At 39.4% G+C, this 22,884-nt stretch overlaps 1 protein-coding gene across 1 annotated transcript in view; it reads right to left on the bottom strand.

Moving 5' to 3' along the window:
• Positions 1-9,910: 9,910 nt before the first annotated feature.
• The window catches only part of mtnr1ba (melatonin receptor type 1Ba), a 54,406-nt gene continuing 41,432 nt past the window's right edge, over positions 9,911-22,884 (bottom strand). Inside the window, exons 2-3 of the mRNA XM_018701624.2 lie at positions 17,278-17,396; positions 9,911-15,927 (exon numbers count right to left, since the gene is read on the bottom strand). Coding sequence (XP_018557140.1) covers positions 15,178-15,927; positions 17,278-17,396 — 869 coding nt within the window. The 3' untranslated portion in view covers positions 9,911-15,177. The remainder of the gene's footprint in view (positions 15,928-17,277; positions 17,397-22,884) is intronic.

Below are 22,884 nucleotides of genomic sequence, written 5' to 3'. Positions count from 1 at the left end.
AGGTCCACTGCAGTTAAATCCTCAGATCACTGCAGCTGGCCTCCAAAAGCTAGTGGACTGAAACCAGGAGAGTGGGAGCTGATAGACTAATGACATGTTCTAATATAGACAAAAGTATCACATGACATAATAATTAACATGATAAGAAAAATAAAGCAACAGTGACATTTTACAAAGTAGTAGATGGTGTCCATGGCCACGTTTGAGTCTGGAATGTTCTAACAGGACATATAATGTGGTTGACTGTAATAATATATACATCACACACATAGTTTACTGTGCCCTGCCACAGTAAAAGTCTCTCCTCTGTGCTGCTACAAGCACTGGCAGTGTGTGTTTGTTAGCTTTTTGTTAGCTGTGAAATGACTAGCTCCCAGCACAAGAAATACTTCAACACAAACTCCATAGATGTGATTCACTGACTCAGTTTTATCTCTAACTTAGAGTCCTAACCTGCTGTCATTCTGCACCATTCAACTGCTGATGGCTCACTTCTCTGACACCCTGGAGGGGTTGGTCCTTCTTACAAGTGTAAGTTACGTTTTTTGTTGTTTTTTTTACATTACAATACACACATAATGCATGTAGCAAATACTCATCAATTCAGATCAGTCCATGATCAATATAATATTAAAAATGCATTTCTTATTTTAAAACAACAGGGCTTGTCTATCAATCAGTTTCCTGGGCATAGTATCATTTCTAGTGTGACAACAGTGGTGTCAATGCTGAAATGGGTTTTTCTTTGTCAAGTTTCAGGTGAAACACCAGGAAGCTGTTTTTACCACTGAAAGATCAGCACTGAGGGGTGTGTCATTTAGGACGACATTCAGTCAGCTTTTCTGTCCAGGCCTGCTGCTGTCTTTTCTACTACTACAACTTCAGTCTTCACTACCCAGATGACGCTGCATGTTCACTGGAATTCATTTTTACTGTGCTCACAACTAAAATGTAACATCAACTATGGCTAAGGCAGAGGAAATATGTGCTTTATGAAACATTTACATTGTTATTATCTCAATTGGTAAACTTTTCTTTCACACCAACTCTTGTTTTTCAGGTGGTTCAGTGGGATAAATCCAGTGAGGCTCCATGACTGGATGCGACAAAGTCACCCAGAAAAAGACAACATCAGTCAACCCTCATGTCTCCAGTCTAGTCCAGAGACATGTGCACAAAATTACTAATATTTTTGTGCAAATGTGCAAAGTTTAACAAGTCCCTTAATTTATTTGCAAAACATGCACATGACCATGCCCAGGGTTGACCCCGGGCAACAAATGAATTATCCACTAAATAATGTAGAGAATAGAATAGGCTTTATTGTCATTGTATAGTTAAGTACAACAAAATTGTGGGTGCTCCATGAAGACAAACAGTGCACTATAGAAGAAATTTAAATACAATAAGAAATATGAAAATGTACACAATATACAAAAAAAATTAAATACAAGAATTACAAACAAAATTACAATGTCTACTTTAAATAGAATTTACATACACACAACAGCACACGATTGTGCAAAGAGTCTAGGACACTTTAAGGTGCAGGTGATGGATGTCCTTGGCTCTGTCTGTGTGTGTGTGTGTGTGTGTATGTGTGTGTGTGAGGTGTGGTGTTGGTGAGGTGGGGGGTGGGGGGTATGGTCAGTGTTTGTTTGCAGTCTGAATAGCCCAGGGGAAGAAACTGTTGGTGAGCCTGGTGGTGTGGGACTTGATTGACCTGAAGTGCTGTCTGGAGGGCAACAGGTCAAACAGGGTACAACATCAAAATAAAGGGACACAGATGTGCTCACATCAGAATTTTTTATCAGGTCTTGATTATTGCTATAAATTAGAGTTTCAATAAAGAACTGATGCTTTTTACAATAAGAATATTTGGTGTTTATATACAGTGTCTCCAACAAATAAAACTACCTTCATTTAACCTTTGTAATACACTTAAATCACTTCTTTGTGGTAATAAATTGTGAGTATGTGGACAAAATACCCAAATCATTTACTTATGTAAAACCTACAGTACAAAGAACTCTGTTACATTATGTTGTTGTACAATTGGCTGTAAAATGTCCTCAGGTAAAATTATATTTCTTTGGAAGAAAGTAGTTCCAGTGAAAACTGTTGACAGAAATAGTCCAGATGAAGTCACAAGTCTTTATAAATTTAATCACAAGACACATTGCGAGTCATTTAGTTGCATGGATTTGTCCACGCTAGTGAAGCTACAGGGCTCATATTAAAAACTGGAAAACTAGATTACATGATTACCTATGCATTCAAATGGTTTTATTTAGTATCATATAATTTCCCCCTCTTTGCGTAGTAATTTAACTGAAGCTGGAGTGTGGAAATGGGTGATCTGTACCTAATATAATAATATAACACTATGAAAATACACTGTCTTCTGATTTTCTGACATATTGCATCAATTGCAAAAGTAAAACCATGTGGTAAAACAAAGCACAGAAACCAAACTGAGACATTTCTTTTTGTTGTCACTTTGTATTTCAAACATGTGTTTTTGAACAGTCTGATCATGACAAAACTCTTTGGAGAAACGTGCTTCACTTGTAGTTTGTGAAGTGACAGTTCTTTGCTGCAAAGGAAAACACAAGAAGAGAAAACCTTTTTTTTCTTTTCTTTTTTTTTTTTTACATGTAAGGTAAAGCTGCTTTCAGACTGAGACGTTAGCTTCCTGCCTTTATATGTGAGTGTTCACTCTTCATAATGCCCTCCACCTCCTCTCCTCTCCTCTTTCATCATCTCAAAACAGAAGACAAACAGGTTGTAGTTAAAAGCTTTAGAAATCAGGTAAACAGAGGTATAATTCAACATCACATTAAATCTGATAATAACAAGAAATATTTACCTTCTACATGAGAAGGTTTACACAACATGTTGCCCTCCCTCCTCCTCTCCTCTCCTCCACTCTGATTTTTCTCTTCTCTTTTCTCATCTCCTCAGTCTCTTCCTCAATTGTGTCCTCTCCTCTTTCTAAAAAATGCAGACTATGCAATGCAGGGAATAATAGTTACATTGTCTGTGAGTAAATGTGAACAGATGATTATTCATGTGGGTCATTTAGATAATATGAAATAAAGTGATGTTTTTCTTTTCGTATTGCCCTCCACCTCCTCTCCTCTCTCTGAAAGAGAAAAGACAAAAACATTTAGAAATGAGGTAAACAGAAGTATAATTCATCACTGCACAAAATCTGATAATAACAAATATTTACCTTCTACATGAGAGGGTTTACATATTGCCCTCTCACCTCCTCTCCTCTTTTTACTTTTTTCCCCCTCATCTCTTCATGTCTCTTCCCTCATGTTTTCTCCTCTACAAAAATTAATGACAGACAAAGGGGATTAAGAGTTAAAAAATAATGAACTAAATGAATTTAGAATCTGGTAATAACATGAGATAACTGGATATTTACCTTTTACAGGAGAGGGTTTTCATGTCATGTTGCCCTCCACCTCCTCTCCTCTTTGATTTTTGTCTTCTCTTTTCTCATTTCCTCAGTCTCTTCAATTGTGTCTTCTCCTTTCCTCTTTCAAAAAAGACTGTTGCTCCTCTCTGCAAAAATCAAAAGGGAATAACAGGTAAAAACTTCTAATAATGAATGTCATAAAATCTGATCATAACATTAGATACAGTAAATGATATTTACCTTTACCACAAGAGGGTTTTCATGTCATGTTGCCCTCCACCTCCTCTCTTCTCTCCTCTTTTATTATCTTTCTAAATAAAAAACAGAAGACTGACAGGTTGTAGTTAAAAGCTTTAGAAATCAGGTAAGGAGAGGTATCATTCAACATTACATTAAATCTGATAATAACATGATATATTTACCTTTATTTTATTATTTTTATCTGTATGCTTCTTTTAGTCAAGACAGTCAAAGTCAGTCTCATTTGATTTGGTAGCTGAAAATGCTGCCAATATTAGCAGTCAATGTCAACATGGGTTTAATTAAAAAAAACAAAACAAAACAAAACAAAAAAAAAAAACTTTTTCCAGGGAAAACTCCTTTCCTCGTCGGTGACAGTAGCTGACAGGTAGCTGCTCGGGGGCGATGCGAAGTCGAAGGAATCGTCTGTTTTTCTAAGGAATCCACTGCACATCAAAAGCCAACCGTTTTTCTGGTCGTCTGCAGTTTGTTTGTGTTTGAAAGATGATCGGTTCTGAACGATGCACCTTTAAAAAACCATGGCAACCGTGGAACGTTCATGTCCGTTCTAACAGCACGTGAGTTCTGACAGTTCCGTCTCACCCTGAGAGGTTTCATCATCAACATGGCGCCGTCCGGACAGAAAAACACAGTTCAAGCTCATGTTTAACTGTAAAGAACTTTGCTGACTGCTCCTCCCACACCTGTCTGGTTTCAGTCATTATGTGTGTGGCTGTGTCTAGCCGCAATTTTATAAAGTTAAAATCATTAATCTGTTAAAAGAGGCAAAAAATGACCTTGTGTGTTCTGTTGCCTCTTCACTGTCACCAGGTGCTGCTCACTGTGCTCACTGTTTCTCCCTTCAACACTGTTAAGTCTGGACCTTACCCCTTAAAGTGCCTGGATGCGTGTGCTGTGATTTGGTGCTATACAAATACAATTGAATTGAACTGAACAGAAGTGGCAACAACAGGACTCACAGACTTACTGGGAACACTGAAAGATGAGTACAGATACCGGAACTGATCCTGTCTCCACTCGCTTTGTGTGTGGGTGTCCACCTGGTGTCCTCAGAGCGCCGTCCTCTGCACAAGATGGACCTCTGTAATCCGCTGCTTTACCACATTAATAGTCAAAGGAGGCACAGCACAGTGTGACTCACAACCACTGTGCCTTGTGGAAGATGCAGAAAACTCCACCTGTTTCTAAGACTACTCTGCCTTCTTCCCAGTTTAACTTGGACTGTAGGTGAAACAATCCTCTGCCTCTGTTTGCACTATTTTCTTTGGACACCGAAGGTAGGGTGTGGGGAGGGTGTACATTGAAATAGACATACGCAGCAGGTACATGTTTGCATTCAGCATCCAAACTCTGGTACCAGTTCCATCTGAATTAGACTGATCCCCGTACAGTGTTTTTATCCATCAATAACTTTTTTCTATTAATAAAGCTAAAATCACAGACTCATCCTTGTTTTTTTTAGTGTGTCACTGTGTGTGATTTTATGAGAATTGCTTACAAATCTGATTTTGAACTGATGATTTCAGATACCTGCTACAGAGACAGTACAGTCAGGTGAAGTGTCACCACTTCAACTCTGCTTAAAGGGTCTTAATGAGTAGAAAGGAGAAAAAAGATATTGCAATGACAAAAATATTATTTTTACACATACTGCTGTAAGGTCTGTGAAGTAAAGCTAATGCCAACAAAACATAAAGTTAAAGTGAGTCACTGAGGCAACAGGATGCTTTTCTTTTTCTTATTTTGTATCACATCTCTTTTATTAGTTTCCGCAAGGACAAACAAACACTGGGCTCTTCCCTGGTGTCAGACACTTTCACTGTTGTCTGGGACCTGCACTTTCCAATATGAATACAGTAGCTGCCAGCAGCAGATGATGCCTCTTTTACGTTGTATTCACTTTTGATTTCACTTTGGACATCATGAAAATCATAAGGTTATATTATCCTTGCATAGTACTGCACACTTTTGTCATCCCAATGATCCATGACCACATCCACATTTTGTGACTACCTGCTCAGTCAGATAACCGAAAAAGCCTCAGTGACACAAAAATAGAAGCCCGTGTGTAAAATCTGTCTGGATAATCTGGTTAATAACCTTTTATCCAACATGATTATCTGACTTGTATATCTTGAATGTTTCCCATGGGAAATTAAACTTTGTATCCAAGAGCTTTTTTTTTAAATAAACAAATCAATTTTCTCTGACACAAAATTTACATCATCGTCATACGTCATCTAACCGAGAAAGAAAAATCAGGAAATAGGCAGATATGCAGATAATGACTGTGAATCAGATTTCCTCTGGTTGGTTGTTTGCAGCCTGATAAATAACAACAACAAACAAACAAAAAAATATCAAAAAACAAAACAAAACAAAAAAACAAACAAATCATTGTATCAAATGTTGCATTGCAAATAATCAACTAAACACACTTCTTGAATTTGGGTTTTTTATTTTTTCAGTGTGACAGATGCCTGACACACATTTAATTAAACATACAACTGACTAATGGTTCTTGCAGTTAAAGTTTTGTTGTCATTGTTGACAATCTGCCTCATCATTAAAGGACCAAAATGATTATGATCATCATTATTATTATCTCTTATTTTGAGGATTGGGTTATATCACTATTTTGTATTATTTTTATCTTATCATTATGCAAATATTTTCCATGGTAATTGGAGGCTTCACATGGTGTGTGTATGTAGCCTACAATAAGAGGTAGACTTAAAATCCCAGGCTGCTGAGGAGCTGCTGTCATGACAGGATGCACAAGTTTCAGGGGAAATCAATATTCAGCCGTCTCTTCATGCCTGTAGCTGCCGTCGTTCTTGTCAGCAGTTATTTGACTCCTCTCTGCCACACTGGAACTTAAGTAATGGTTGGATCGACAGAGGCAATTTGTATGCATTAATCTCCCATCATGCCCTAGGCGGTGCTCACAGAGGGAGACCGCCACTGAGCATGTGCAGAAGCATGAATGAGCACAGAGGAATGGCTGAAAGCAGGTGTGGAAATAATGAGAGGAAGGCAGAGGGAAAGAAAAGTCCAAGAGCAGGAGAGGAGAATTAAATCCATACTAATAACATGAACAAACCCACATTATGGAATAACATTATAGCCACATTATGGAGCACATTTAAAGACAGCAACTGTTGTGGTTCAGCTCAGCCTTTAATTTGAATTCATGAAAACAGCAAAGACGTAACACAGTTGTTAAAATGTGACTCCAGCCCCCTGAGGATAAACGCTCATAGCTGATGGATGGATGAATTCACAGTGATCACAGTGGTATGTGTATAGTATATACAGTATACATACTAACTGTATCTGTCATCTGCAGAAACACCAGGTCAAACAGGGCTGTGAAACTTTGAATCCTGTTATATATCAATAAACAATATGAATACAAATGTAGAACATTTAGAATCATTAAGTACAATTACTCTGTGATACATTACATTAGTTGTACAGTTATTTTTACATTAGTTACATGTGGCATTGTGACACATGTTGAATACTTTGCACCATCAGTGTTTATTTCTAACATAAATTCTACGTGAACAAACACAATCAGCGTCGTATTCACTGTCAGTGGATCAACTCAGCTTGTAGAAAGGTACTTCTAAATGTACTTAGTATTTGACACCACAGCAATGAAAGTGTTTTCCAGCATCAGCCAATTACCAGTAACTATGACTGACCTTTTGAGGACTTAAAATGATTACAGGATTAACATGTTTCCAACCTTTAAACAAGTTGTGAGGTGTTTTTCTGATGCAGCTCTTTGCTCGTTGTTACAGAGTTATCTCTACAGCAAATCTTCATTTTTCACTCTTATATTTTCATTGTGATGTAATCCAATGTAACCTTTAAAATCAATCTGCACTTAAATCACATTTCACAATTAAATAACATCACGGTTAGAAACTAACGAGCCAGAGACTAATTGATTTTAGTATCTATCTCCCAATGGAACAGAAGGACAATCCATTCAAAAACTGTATAATCCGCAGATAAAGTGGATATACTTAGTAAAACTTGCAAACACAGTGGTATGGTCCTTTAAGTCTCTTATCACAGTCCTGCAGATCCCTGAACACATTTTCAAATAATCAGATCACCACAAGCCTCTGGCCTTTGGGGCCCCTGAGGGTCTGGAGCCTCACAGCACTTTCCCACTCTACAATCAATTCTTCCAATTATGATTAACACTTGAGACTCTGCAGTTTCCCACAGTGGACTGAGAGCAGGCTACCTGAGTGATCTGTGTTGCCAGATAATCAGATATCCCCCTCACAGCCTCTCTCTCCTCCTCTCTCTGTGCACTTCATGGAGAAATTATGCAAACCTGAAAACTCTTCATACACATGACACCTCCAGACAGCAGCAGTCATTCAAGTCAAAATGACTTGTTTGAAATTCCTAGAAATATTTAAAGCTGCAGTGCAGAAATGTTGTTTCCCTCCTCTGGCAGTGAGAGTAATTGCAATCCACATTTGTTCTTGCTGCTGATCATTTTCATTTTTAGAGTGTAATCACTCCTCTGAGCCCTCACTTTCTTTTTTTATCTGGAGCATCAGAAACTGTTCTCAGTCTCCTCCTCAGTTTTTCCGCTGTAGATCCATCATACTGCTGCTGCAGCCTACTCTGTCTCCATCACTCTACAGCTCTGGCAAATTAATCATTGCTGCTTGACTTCTGGCTCAGACAGCAGATTTAAACCTCCAGTATACTGCAAAATACAGAGACATTTTGGGTGTAAGATGTTCAGTTATATGAAAATGTCCAGTGGTTAGCACTGTTGCCTCACAGCAAGAAGGTTTGCGACTTGAATGCTGGTTCTCCCAGAGCTTTTCTGTATGGAGTTTGCATGTGCTCCTTCCCTTGTGTTTCTTGTTGGGTCATTGTCATTTTCTACTTTGTAGTTACCTCTCTGGTGTTGTTACTTCCTGATTTTGTTCCATTCCCTGCCCTTTTTCAATCCCGCCTATGTTTCATTTACAATTAGTTCTCATGTGTATAGTCCTGTCTCTCAGCCTGTGATCATTTTCTACAAACACCTTCCTACAGATGTACCAGAATTAAAGGACAAAACTCAGACAATTAAACAAAACTGACCAACAATAAATAAAAAGTATGGACACTTGCTGTAGTGTGTTATGGTGACTTTATGTAGCAACCTGCGACTGAACAGCAGTTAAAAGCATCACTGAAGCAGACAATACAGAGATACACTGATCAGCCATAACATTATGTTTACTGGTGGATGAAGTGAATAACATCGATCATCTGGTTATAACAATGTTCTGCTGAGGAACCTTTGGTCCTGACATTCATTTGGACGTTACTTTGTTACGTACCACCCACCTAAATGTTGTCACAAACCAAGCACACACCCCTCCAATGGCAACAACACTCCCTAATGTCAGGGGCCTCCTCCAGCAGGATAATGTTCCCACCACACCACAAAACCTGCTCAGAAATGTCTCCAGAAACATGACAAAGAGCCAAAGCTGTTGACCTGGGTTTCAATCTGATTCAGTGCCTGTGGGACCTTCCTAATATTGCATAGGTCCCCCTCATACTGGCAAAACAGCTCTGACCTGTTGGGGTTTGCACATGGGATCTCTGAAGATCTCCTGTAGTGTCTGGAATTGAGACATTGGCAGCAGATCCTTTGGGTCCCGTGGGTTGTGGGACTGGACCTCCATGCATCTGACTTGTTCTGGATCATCCCACAGATGCTGAGTATTCAGCATGAGCATTTTAGCATTTAGCATTTCACAGCAGCCTGAGACCAACATGCTGGTGTGTTTGATGTGGATCACACAGTATAATTGCTGGGTGATGCATTAAATCTGTGATTAATTTAGGTGGATGTAACCTTATTTTCTCCTTTAAGCCAAAGTAATGCTAATGTTAACCATGTCATTCTTTTTGTTGCAAAGTTGTGCATTTTGTTGGACCATGAGCAAGAGTGTGTTTATGATTTTATCTAAATGTAGCAAGTAAAATACCTGAGATGAATATTACTTACTATGTATAATACTATACAAAAAAAATAAGTACCCATAAATGACTTTGTAACAGTAATAATAAAGAGAAAATGACAGTTTTATCCCTGTGTGTAGCAGATTTGAACAGATATGATTGTTTGCAAGAAGCAAACAAAAACAAGTTGAGAAAATTTAAATAATGTTTTATTGACATTTTAACTTTTTACAGTGGCAAACTTATAAATCATGTTTCCATCATATACTTTTGTCACAGTAATACATACAACATATCTTGTATCTGTTTTCTTTTTCCCACTTAAAGGACCACTAAGCAATTTAGGCCAATGAAATAAACACAATGTGATAATATTTACTCATCAATAATGTTTTATATAATAGATATTAACAGTAGATAGATAGTAGAGAGTGTTTTTCAGGTTGAGAATGAGCTTATTTTATTTAACAGGTGCTGTTAGGAGCTCCTTCTAGCTCCACTGGCCTGCTGTCTGCACAGTTTGTACAGGAAAAACTAAAGGTCAGATTTCCAGTAACAGTCGTCTGAACAAGTTGCTCTGTAGCACACCACTCACACCGTCACTGCAATTTTCCATAAATTAAGCTACAGTACAAAAATATACATTGCAAGCTGAGGTATTGAAGATTCTTAATGTGAATATACATTTGAACCATTAAACAAAGTGGAGTCTGACACCACACTGTGGCTCAGTATGCAGGTAAACATGAGTCTGTACTCCCCTCTGCCTTGTGAAAAATTCTGATTTGAGAATTGTTGACTGTTTGGAATCTTTCCAACCACTCACTGCACAGAGAGCACCTCCATCAAGGCTGCATCCTGTGTTATATGAACAGAGATACACAATAATAGGATCAGTGTCACAGTTTTTTTTTTCTCCACATGCAGTGTTTATCTCGCAGTGTTAAGAAAACCTTAAAAAACAGTTAATCTGAACCTGGATCCTGATTCACATCCAGAACTCATGACTGGTCCCTTGGCCTTCCTTCCACTGAATCTCACTTTAATTAGGATCTTGAGATATTCTAGTAACAAATAAACAAAATGAAAACATTTCATCCATGACGCTGTAAACATTCACGATATCTAACCGTACCAGGATTCCCCAAATAACAGGCAGCACAAGCAGATGAAGACAGGTCACTAATAATAAAAAGATACTGAGGAGATTTGAATCACCAGTGCTAAAAATAGCTCTACTCAGCATTATCTACATTAACATGACAAAAAAGAGTCATTTTAGTATCACACTGCTCACAGAATCATTGAAGGAAGTGACTAATGAATAACAATTCCTTCTACTTATACTATCATTTTTAAGTTACTATCAATAAGGTTGAACACTTCCTGCAGATATTTCAAATTAAAAGCCCACCAAGAAAAAGACACTTGAAGATTAGAAATACGAGAAATATTTGCAGGAATGATTAAATGACATTGACATTAACAACTTAACAGTGATGGAAATGTCAAAATGGAAGGAACAGCATTGACAGTACTGAGTTCTGAGTTTGATGGACTCTGTTGATTTACTTATGGAGTTAGAGCTGTAAAGATGTTCATTACAATGAATTTATCAAGACAACAGATAAACATAAAGGAGACGTTGAGTTTGGATCGATACTACCTTAAAACAGAAGCAAATCAGAAAACAGGAAGTCTTAGTGAGTTATCAAATAACTCAAGGGGAATTAAAAATAATGGCCAGTTTCAAATAAAGATCTGCTTCTCTCCACAGATGAGGTAAATAAAAGCCCCAGTTATTTTTTTGAGATTGTACAAAATGTCCTTGAACTGGACCTGTCACACATGGGCTGTATGACACAGCAGTCCTTTAAGTCCTGTGGGATTATTGTTGTCTGGGATGATTATATGTTTATGTGTCAGTACAGTCAAAAGAAAATCCATAAGAAAATTGCTTAGTGCTCCTTCAAAAACAATACAACATCCTTTTCATTTTTTAATCATTGCATTTACAGCAGACATATTTGATATGCAACATCAGGTCCTACCAGTTCATCATCATCATAATTACTGTTTCATCATAATCATCATTATCTTGTTCTTTTCAGCAGCAGATTTTCACAGTTTTCATTCAACCCCGAGCCAGAATCATCCAACCCAAAGCAGAAGAAGAATTAATAAAAGATAATTCAAAGAGAACAGCTCAGTCAAAAAACTCATGCACATTTTTTACCAACCTGGAAAACAGCATGACAAGCCTGCAGATCAGCCTGTACCCACTGATTCACATGTTTTTTTTTACTAAGATAGACTGGATAAAAACAGTAGTAGCATTATTCACAAGTGCTGAGTAAGCTTCTTTTGCTGTCATGTTCTCTGCTTGTGATATGAAATATGAAATGCATAGAGAAAGTGGCGATTTCTTATCATTACTAAGATTAAAACTTTACTAAGATTTAAACCTGTAAACTGCATAAGTACACTGTCACCCGGGCTTCAGAGATAATTGTGCTTTTATATACCTTTTTTGTGTTATGACTTTATAGGAGGTTTACACAACTAAATATTCTAACTAATACTCTTTGTATAGTACTGCATCTGTCTGACGACTAAAGGTGTGTTCAGACCAAATCCAGGAGCTAATTTTTGTCTTGTGTGCAGTGTTTATTTGCTCCATACAGACACTGCACTGACTGCACAGGTGCTAGCTGTTAGCTAGCTAGCAATTTATGCATAATCATATCTTAACAGTTAGAATGGAAGATTATTTATGTCTCTGCATGTGAAGCTCTTTCTTCATAACCTGTTGAGATCTGACATCTGAATTACAGTGAATTTGATTTATAATTTGAATGTAAGGATTGACCTAGACTTTGTCTTGTGGTCAAATGGCCTCTCACTGTGATATGCTGTGATGTTTTACCATGAATTGTCAAATCTGTAGTAGAAGTAGTTGGAATAGAGAAAGGGGCAGTAATGGAGGGCAGTAATTCAGTGTTATGATATGACATTAAAATTCAACAAAAGCACAAAGAAGTCATCTCACTGCACTGATCTCCCCCTAAAACATGGAGAAAGTGGCTGCTCCTACTGACACAGAAAATGAATTTAACATAATTAAGATGCCAAATTTTAACCTGTGAAGAAATTGTGTAAAGACATAAAGATCCATTGTGTGTGTGTATGTGTGTGTCTTCATACTGTCATGAAGTCTTATTCATGTCCAGACATGTCTTTGCTTAGACGTCATATGTAGATATGCAACCTCTAAATTTAACTTCCCATTCAGTGTGAACACACCTTGACACTACCCTATCAGCTGATGAGTGACATTGGTAAAAGAGATTTATAATATTATACCTGTAACCCTACCATAGCCTTCTGTCAGCATGGTTTGTTGTTTTTGGTAGAATTTTCATTTTGAGGCGATGGACAATAAATCAGGCACCTTTGACAAACCATAGAAATGTCCATTAGAAATTTGAGGCATCCACCAGTAACAAAGTGAAAGACATCTGTTAGGGATTCATCATGCTGTAGTGCATTTACCAATGGTTATCATAAAAAAAATATGAGAAAAATAATTGAATTGTTTTTCTGTTAAAAATCAAAGATACAATAATTACTGATATACAGTATACCATTAAAAACATTTGGTGCGCCAAAACACTTAGCACAGTAGTACATTACTAATACAGTACAGAAATCCAGAAGGATAATGAAGCCACTGTTTGGACTTTCAGACAACCATCATGGATTTCATGATGTAATACACTAAAATTACTAATCTCTTGGTGCCTCCCCTTTCAAATACATATTGCCTGAACAGTAGAGGAGGCAGGCACCCTGAAGTGTACAAAACATGATACATTAATAAGTTATGATACATTTTTAGGGCTCATCAATTTTGGTTTTCTTGTTTTTTTTAAAACATGGAAGTTATAATGAATTATTTTTGAAAACTAAAAAACTGTGAAAATCAGATGATAAAAATCAATGATGCAAAATTTATAGCACAAAGAGACTGCAATGTTCATTTCACCCACTTTACAAGTGTTGGAGAAAGGGACATGGAGCTAGTTTCCACCCATGGAACTTTTCCAGGAACCCAAGAACCTTTTTAGGACCTCAGGAACCTTTCCTACATTTTGTCCAGAGGAATCAGAATCTAAGTCTTATTCCTGGTCCCACCAAGAGCCCTGCACCCGAGGTAGTACCTTTAAATGACCCACAAACTATTAGGGCAGAGTCTCCAGCACTGAATATCATGTTCAGTAAAAACACAATCTGACATTTAGAAACAGAAATAACCACAAAAACACTGAGCAGATTGTCACTCAATGTTGATTTGAGGTTTTCAGTCATTTGTGGAAACTGCTTCAAACATGACAACAACACTGTTGTTTGTTTAATCTGTCAGATTAATTTGCTGAATCTTCACAGTTTTTTCAGAGGTGGTACAAACGCACACAGAGAGTACAAGAGGCTTTAGTTCCTGATAAAGTTTCAGAGTTTTGTTTCTGAGGTCCCTTAGTTCCTGGAACTATTTGGGTGAAACTGGGTGATACTGACAAGGTTGAGTCTCGGCAGGAGTGCAACTAAAAATTTTATCCTGAAAAGAGCACCAAAGGAAAGGTCAGCATCCAAGCCCCACTAGAGACAATTCTGCTACACCACAAATTATTGAATTAGATTTCAATGTATTTTTTCTATGTATTTTTAAAAATACTGGCATGTCTGACCTGCAGTCATATATGCTACATGCCCATCCACCACCTTCACCGTCATACCTTTACTCTTGCTACATAAAGGTCAGTGTCTTACACTGTTACTGAATGCTGACACTGAATGTAAAGCATGCTGCAGAATCCTGTGCAAACAATGGAATATGGACTGTATTCATAGGGGGTGAGTATCCTTTGGCTAATTTGAATGTGCTCAGTAAATTAAATTCTATCTTCACAGTGAAATTTTAAATGGGAAGATTCATCAGAGGTCATCATCTGGGCAACAGCTGTCAGGGTGGAAATTTCATTTTGTTTTTCTTTTGCAGCATACTATTGCTAATTTATGTTTCATCAGTGGAAATGTATTTACTGTTTGTGGTGTTTGAAAACTAAGCTGAGCAGTGGGTTTGGTATAAAATCAAGGTGAAAATCAATTTAAACTCATCTCCTATTTTAAAATAATGTTCTTCAGACAAAATCAGTACAAACCGAAACTGATGAGCCTTAGGTTTTATGAATGGCACTCTTAAAGAATGGATAACACAGCTATTGTAGTCAATATGTCTATAGAGAAACCTCTTAGGAGAGAAAACTCTGTTTTTTATTTTAATCTCAGACACACTCACTGTTGGTCACTCTATCTGTATTTCCAGAGTTCGTTGCTTTGGCACAGCAGAGATTAGAGTTTGATCAATGGCACTGCACAAGTGAACACAGAAGAGGAGGAACAAGGAGATAAAGAGGAGGAAAACAGTATCACAGAGTTTCTCCTTTCACTTGCTCGTTGTTGTTGAGTGCTGGTGAGGGTTTACTCTTCATGCCCTCAGTGCCCCCCCGCGATGTCTCTTGGAAGAAGAGGTGTGGCATCCACACAGACATAATGATCCGCTTGTACTCTCTGCGGAAGTTCTGGTTCAGCAGGCCATAGATGATGGCATTAAGGCAACTGTTGAAGTAAGCCATGAAGTAGCTGACCACAAAGAGCCACTCTGGGATGCGAGGCGCCACTGCCTCAGGGTTGATAGCAACAGCGAGCCCAATGAAGTTGAGTGGCGCCCAGCAAATTGCAAACAGCACGAACACCACAAACATGGTGATGAAGTTCCTCAGGTCACTGGGCTTGATGCGAGGGCGGACCTCTGATTTTACCTTCCGCCTCACCTGGATGACCAGGATCCAGATACGCAGGTAGCAGAAGGTGACCACGGCGATGGGCACAAAGAAATGGATGACCACCACTGTGATGGTGTAGGACGTACTGACTGTCTGTGCAAATGTGCATGAGTAGATGCGTGGGTCGTATTGCAGCGAGCCGACGAAGAAGTTGGGCACGATGGCTACGACAGTGAGCAGCCAGATGAGAGCCACCAGCAGCAGTGTGTTGCGGTAGCTGTACAACTTGTCGTAGCTGAAGCTGTGGCAGATGTAACAGTAACGGTTGATGGCAATGCCTGTTATGTTGAAGATGGAGCCAATGACGCTCAAGCCCATCAGAAAACCACTCACCTGAGACAAAGAGAGAGAGGGAGAGAAAGAGAAATGACAGCTCAGTGTAGCAGTAAATTACACCACAAAATGAGGACAGCACTTGTTTATTATACTAATTAATAGTAGTCGTCCCTTGATGAGAAATAGCTCCAGGGTATTAAACTGCTTTTTGTGAGTAGCTTGTAGTGTGGCTTGCAACTCATAATAAAAATGAAGTGTTGCTGTCGCTTATTCATTTCCAGTAAACCACCAGCTTGTAGCTTCATGAGCTAAATGTTCAAAGTAGTTTTCCCAACACTGCAGATAGATGAGAGTGAAAAGGAGTGCAGAATAAGTTCTCTGCACCCGTAGCCATAAAAACAAAAGGAGCTGAGCAGCAAGCCAAGAGGTCAGTCCACAGAGACATATTTCCAGATTTTTACTTAACCAAGTCAAGGCAGACTTGGTTGAAATTACCAACAAGCTGAGAATAGCATTAGAGCTGAGAAACATCATACAAGCTCTTATGGCTCTCAAAAGGGAAGTTAAGATTAAACCTTGAACTGATCTTGACTGAAGGCTGATTTAATAACAAGAAGGGGTAAGGGCAACGCACACAGCAGGCATGACTGAAAACACTGAAGGACAAAGAAGACATGAAAGAAGTTGTGGAACTCAGCCTAATTTTTTTCCCCCATCCAAAGTGGGCAAAGACCCATCTGCCCATCTTAGTTGGGAAAAAACAGAAAAACAACAACAAAAAAATAACATGGGTGTATCCTGGAAGACATGGGACTCAGGTCTTTTGTTGGCACTTGGGAGTTGGAAGAAATCCTCCTACATTCGTATTCAGACCCCTTCATAGTGTTGTAGGTTTTTGCCCATCAATCTCAACAGACTCAGTAACTCATAATGACAACAATGAAAACATGTTTTTCAGATTTTTTTGCAAATTTAGCAAAAAAAAAAAAAAGTTTAAAAAATTTATTCACTAAAGTATTCAGACCTTTTGCAGTGGCTTGAAACTGTAGTGAGGTGCTTCTTGTAATTATCCTTGAGATGTGTCTAGATCATGAACTGTCAATGTATGAACACTGACAGTGACCATATTGTAATTTTACTGTTATTGTTAATGTTATTATTGCTGTCTATTCTGTACAATGTCTGTCTCTTCTGGAAGACGGATCTGAACTAACCCTCCTCCCTATTATCTGTACTAAGGGTCAGAGGGCAGGTCTGTTCAGATTGTAAATCCCTTTGAGGCTCATGAATGTTACTTGTCAGTCAATAAAGTTGACTTGACCTGAGCTGTACTGCAGAAATAGGGTCAGTGTTGTTAGAAAAACTGTTTAAAACCAAGTCAGCATTATATATACAGTCATGGCTCACCTTGCACTGGGTCTCACCTAGTGACCAGCCGTCATGGAAGAGGGCGTACAACACCAGAGGGTAGGGGTAGAACGCAACCACCAAGTCAGCGAAGGCCAGGCTCACCACAAAGACGTTTCCTGTAAAGGACAGGAAGAAGGAAACAGAGTCACGTGAAGCTGTAATTGAAACTGGAACAACCTTGAGTTTAGTAACAGCAGCTGCTCACAGCCACACCTCACCCAACGCAGACTTCCTGACACTGTCAACCAATCAGTCACACTAACACAGGCAGAAAGAAAGCAAACAACAAGCTCATAACAGTAGTGTATCCATTTATTTACTTTCATTGTTTGTTAATGTATAATGCAATCCTTTCTGAGTGGATCTAAACATCTATAGTGTAACTATTACTACTAGTAGCTCCAACAACCTTCCACAGCATCTCAGACTGACACCAAGGACGTGGCACTGCTACAGCCTCCAGTGCTGCTTAAACAAAAATACTGCTCAACCTGTACACGTGTTGTCATGCACAACTAAACCCCTCATATAAATTCAAGTGTCTGATATGAAGTTTAGTAGTGCTATGAAGCAAGAGCAAAAAGATGGAGATGACTGTGGCTGATTGACAGAAACCAGTAAGAGACAGAGAGGTACAGGTGACCTTTCAACTCGATGACTGGATTTTTCTCATGAATATGACCAAATTATACAAGTGTCAATAACAAGGGAGCTCAAGGAGACTTGAGGAGGAGAATTGACTTTATTTAACTACGGGTCAGAAGGAGTCATGAGAGTTTGCTAGATTCAACTTTAAACTTTGCCAAAGGAACTGTTTAAACATTAGACAAAAGATAATCTCATATAGCCAGACCTATCTCCACACTTCATTTTAGTGTTGTGCCAGCACTGGAGAGTACAGACAAAAATTTGAATATCCATTGTAATTTAAGTTACCACATCTATCAACAGGATGTCAGTCACGTTCAATCTCCTGTAGGAGGACTGGTCCTGGGACTACCAGGAGTACCAGGTACATGGATGAGCTGGTGGACTGTCAGGAGTATTTACTGGTCCTCTCAGAATAAGTCCAGGGCACTGTACAAGGCTGAATTTCTTTCCCTGGCCAACGCCCAGCATGCTTACTTGTGTCTACTTACAGAACACTAACCACATGATGTTGCAGATGACCTTAAGGGTTTTCTGAATGTTACATATAGAACATTTAAAACTGTCACGTTTCTTCTTTTCTTTTTTTTTCTTTTTCTGTAACACAGTTACACACACAACACCATCCAATCTCACCAATCCATTTAACAGACCTCACATAACACACAACCAGTCAAGCCTGGTTGTAGTTCCATTCTGTCATGTTAACGCATAACATGTTACATTATTCTGAATGGGATGACCTGTAAAGTCTTCATTTATTCTCGGTCTTCTCCTCTGCCCAGATAAATTTCATTAGCCCTAAACTAAACTTTATATTTCTCCTAGTTGGCGTCTACAGCTGTGAACTGGAATGGACTGAAATGGTGTGTGGTAGATGTAAATTTACTGTCTGTTAGAATATGAAAAAAGTTACTAGAGTAGAATACTTTCCTCTGGTCTTTTAATACAGTCAGCTCTCAGCTTGGCCCTTCAGCCTGTTTTAAGGCTCAGGGCTCCATTTTACCAGGCTAATCTTATGGTCTAAAGCACATGACCTTAGTCTCATAATTAATAATGGGTGTGTTCTGGGTGTAACATACAATAAACCAATCAGAGAACCGTCTCCCATTCCCTTTAAAAGCCAGGTGTGCTTGCACCTTGGTGGATTGTTATTACACTGGAGGAATTTCCAGCTTCTTCTGCTCCTCTCCTCACAATGTTCTGCTGCTGCTGCTGGTCTGTTTGGGTTCAATTGCATCAGCATACAAGGTTCAGCATCCCTCCTTGCAAAGTCCTGTAATGTGTACTCATTTATGTGCAGGAGACGTTCATGTTTGTGTGTTGCTGTGTGTCCCTGTGGTACAAACAGTCTACCTGTGTGTGTGCACCCACCTATGTAGATCTAGTGCCCTTTTGTTGGTCTGTTGCTTTCTGCTGCCTTGAGATAGCAATGTGCCAACAGTGCTCATGACCTCACCTCAGTTTAAGACCCACATGCCCATGAATGCTCTGATGGGTACAAGTGCATTTGTTATTTAAACAGTGTGGGCTCTGAAGGGGAAAATGACAACTGAGTCAGTCTAAAACTGGCAAAGACTCTTGTGTCATGCTTTGTGGTGGGTGTAACATCGAACTGTTACTTAGTTGGACTCCTCCTGTATCTGTAATAACTGCAGAAGTCTGGGTTCTGTATCCCGTGTTAACCTGCAGTGTCTGTATCTGTATAGTAAAATCTTATTTACCAGACATAACATTCCATATTCCACCAAAACCACAGGTCATCTCTGATGTTGTTCTTGGCAGTGATCTGTGTTTCAAGAATAACATGAATGACATTTGATCACTTGTGTAATATCTCCAAAATTTATGACATGCTCTAACTAAGACTGTACAATAATATGGTCACATAAACAAGTAGAATTAAAAAAGATTAAAAATGCCATCCAGTTGATGCATCATTCATAAAATAGAAATTTCTAAAATAAATCACATAGAAACAGCTCAAGTAAATAAACAAGCACACACACACACATACACACACACACACACACACACACACACACACCATACATTCTGTTCTCATTGCACAATCCCTTATTGCACCTCATGTTTTTAGCTGTATTGAGTGTAGTTATTGCTGTTGGCTAAAAACTGTTCTTGAATCTGTTTTTGTTTTAATTGATCTGTACCGTCTGCCTGACGGCAGCAGTTCAAGCAGAACGTGTCCAGGGTGAGAAGTGTCCTTTATGATGTTATGGGCTTTTTTGAGGCAGTGGGAATTGTGTAGATCTTCAAATGTGGGGAGAGGGTGGCCGGCGATCTTCTGGGCCGTGTTAATGACCCTCTGGACGGCTTTCCTCTGAGCCACTGTACAGCTGATGTACCACACACATACAGTATGTTAGGATGCTCTCTATGGAGCACTGACAAGGACACCAGCAGTCTCTGGGTGATGTTATTTCTCCTGAGCACCCTTAGGAAGTGCAGTCTTTGCTGGGCCTTTTTCAGCAGCTCAGAGGTGTTCACGCTCCAGGTCAGGTCCTCCTCAATGTGGACTCCCAGAAAGCGGAAGTCCGCCACCCTCTCTACACAGTCCCTGCTGATGATCAGTGGTGGAATGTCTGTTTTCTTCTTCCTGAAGTCTATTACAAGCTCCTTGGTCTTTGGGGTGTTGAGGAGCAGGTTGTTCTCTCTGCACCAGGTTGTCAGCTGCTCTATCTCATCTCTTTAGGTGGACTCGTCCCCCCCAGAGATGAGCCCAACCACCATGGTGTCGTCCACAAACTTGACGATGGTGTTGCTGTGGTGGGTGGGGGTGCAGTGGTATATGTAAAGGGTGTAGAGCAGGGGGCTCAGTACACAGCCCTGTGTGGAGCTGGTACTGAGACTGAGGGCCATAGATGTATGATGGCCCACTCTAACCCTCTTACTGCGACCAGACAGGAAGCTGTTGGTCCACATGCAAGTGGAGTGTGGAAGACCCAGGTCCATCAGTTTGGGGGGTGGATGGTGTTGAACAGAGCTGTAGTCTACAAAGAGCAGCTGCACGTAGCTCCCCTGCTGCTCCAGGTGGGACAGTGCAGCATGAAGGGCTGTGGCTACGGCGTCTTCTGTAGATCTATTCGCTCTATTAGCAAACTGGTGGGGGTCAAAACTTTGGGGGAGGAGTGATATGACCCCTGACCAGTTTTTCAAAGCACTTCATCACCACTGGAGTGAGTGCAACTGGCTGGTAGTCGTCCAAGCCAGGGATCAAACCACTGACCTTCTGGTTGGCCACAGCTGCCCCTTGTGTGGCTGCCTCTGGAGGCTCCACCATAAAGCGGGCGAAGAAGAGATTCGGCTCCTCTGCCACCGAGGCATCACCCTTGTCAGCTCTGAGGTTTGTCCTATAGTTGGTGAGATGCTGGATCCCCTGCCACACCTGCCTGCTATTGTCCAGGTGGTCCTCGATCCTCCTCCTATAGTCTGACTTGGCCTCTCTGATGCCTCTCTTCAGGTTAGCTTGGGCTGTGCTGTAGAGAATGTTGTCACCCAACCTGAAGGCGGTGTTCCTTTTATTCAACAATTGCTGGTCATCCAGGGCTTCTGGTTGAGGTAGACCTGGATGTGTTTGTCCACTGTGACAGTGTCTAAGCAGTTCTTGATGTAACACAGGACACTGTCCGTGAACACATCCACACATCCACATTCCAAAACATCCCAGTTAGGCGTGTTGAAGCAGTCCTGCAGCTGCTGAGAGGCACTGTCAGGCCAAGTTTTAACAGTCTTAGTGATGGTAAGAAGTAAGTAACCACTGCACCGTAAAACCATCTGGAATCCATCTGGAGTTGAACGTACAAGACAATTTGTCAAGTCAGTTTATTCTATAGAGTACATTTAAATGTTGTCAAGTGCTTTGCAGATGAATATAAAAATGCAAATAAAGAAATAAAAATGAAAAAACACATGTAAATGACTTAAAGAGACAAAATGACAGCAATCATACACTCATATTAGTTATTAAGGGGATTCAAACGACATTGTAAAAAGATAGGTCTTAAAATGAAAATGTTAAAGTCGTGATTGGTCTGCAGAGAGGGTGAATTGTTCACAGTCTAGGGGCACAACGTAAAAAGGCTCAGTCGGTGTTTCTTCTTGGAGTTTCTGTGATGAAGTTTGAACAAGACAAAGACAGAAGACCAGCGTTACAAGAATGGAGAGATAAAAGTGTGTGAAGTGGCATATCGAGCAGAATACACTGTTGTTGCAGTACAGTGAATTAATAATACCAGAACATTAAAGTTACCTGTGAGTAACACACATAGTAGTGTTCATACTCCCAATATTCATCTCACTGCTCAGCATAAAGATTCATTATATTTCAATTACCTTCTGAAATAATCTTTGGGATTCAGGAACGAAACAGATACATTTCAGTGAGATTTATTTCTCTGGGGACAGTTATTTCAATATTTCATACACTGATTACTGAAATGGATCCTGTCCAGCGTATATACAGTATGTTCACCCCAGTTTTTTTTTACATCTACAAATACTTGCTGTGTTTTGGTGAGCCTGTTATCCCTCCTATTTCTATTCCCATCTTTGAGGACACATTGCTTTTTAATTGTTTATTTATTTACTTTAATGTCTTAGTGAGGATAGACAGGGAATGCGGGGAAAGAGAGCAGGGACGACTATGAATATGAATTGACCAATATGGACCAGTTTGATCATGACTGCAATGAACTTAAGGAGGCTTCACCATTCAAATAAGTTCAGGTATCAATATATTCAAGTAATGCAGCAAACATTAGCCACTTTGAATTGCTGTTTAATTGCTTTTTTTAAAATTGTGTTCAGTAGTGAACAGAACACATTTTGAGTCTTCTCAACTTAGCAAGTGATAAAGGACACAATGAAACTAGAAAATCTAGTTGTTTGAACCTAAAATGCAATATTTATGGGAAAAATAGTGGACTGAACTTAAAT

The sequence above is a fragment of the Lates calcarifer genome, linkage group LG21 (genome assembly GCF_001640805.2).
Source record: "Lates calcarifer isolate ASB-BC8 linkage group LG21, TLL_Latcal_v3, whole genome shotgun sequence".
Lineage (NCBI taxonomy): Eukaryota > Metazoa > Chordata > Actinopteri > Centropomidae > Lates > Lates calcarifer.
This window is presented reverse-complemented; position numbering and strand designations above follow the sequence as displayed.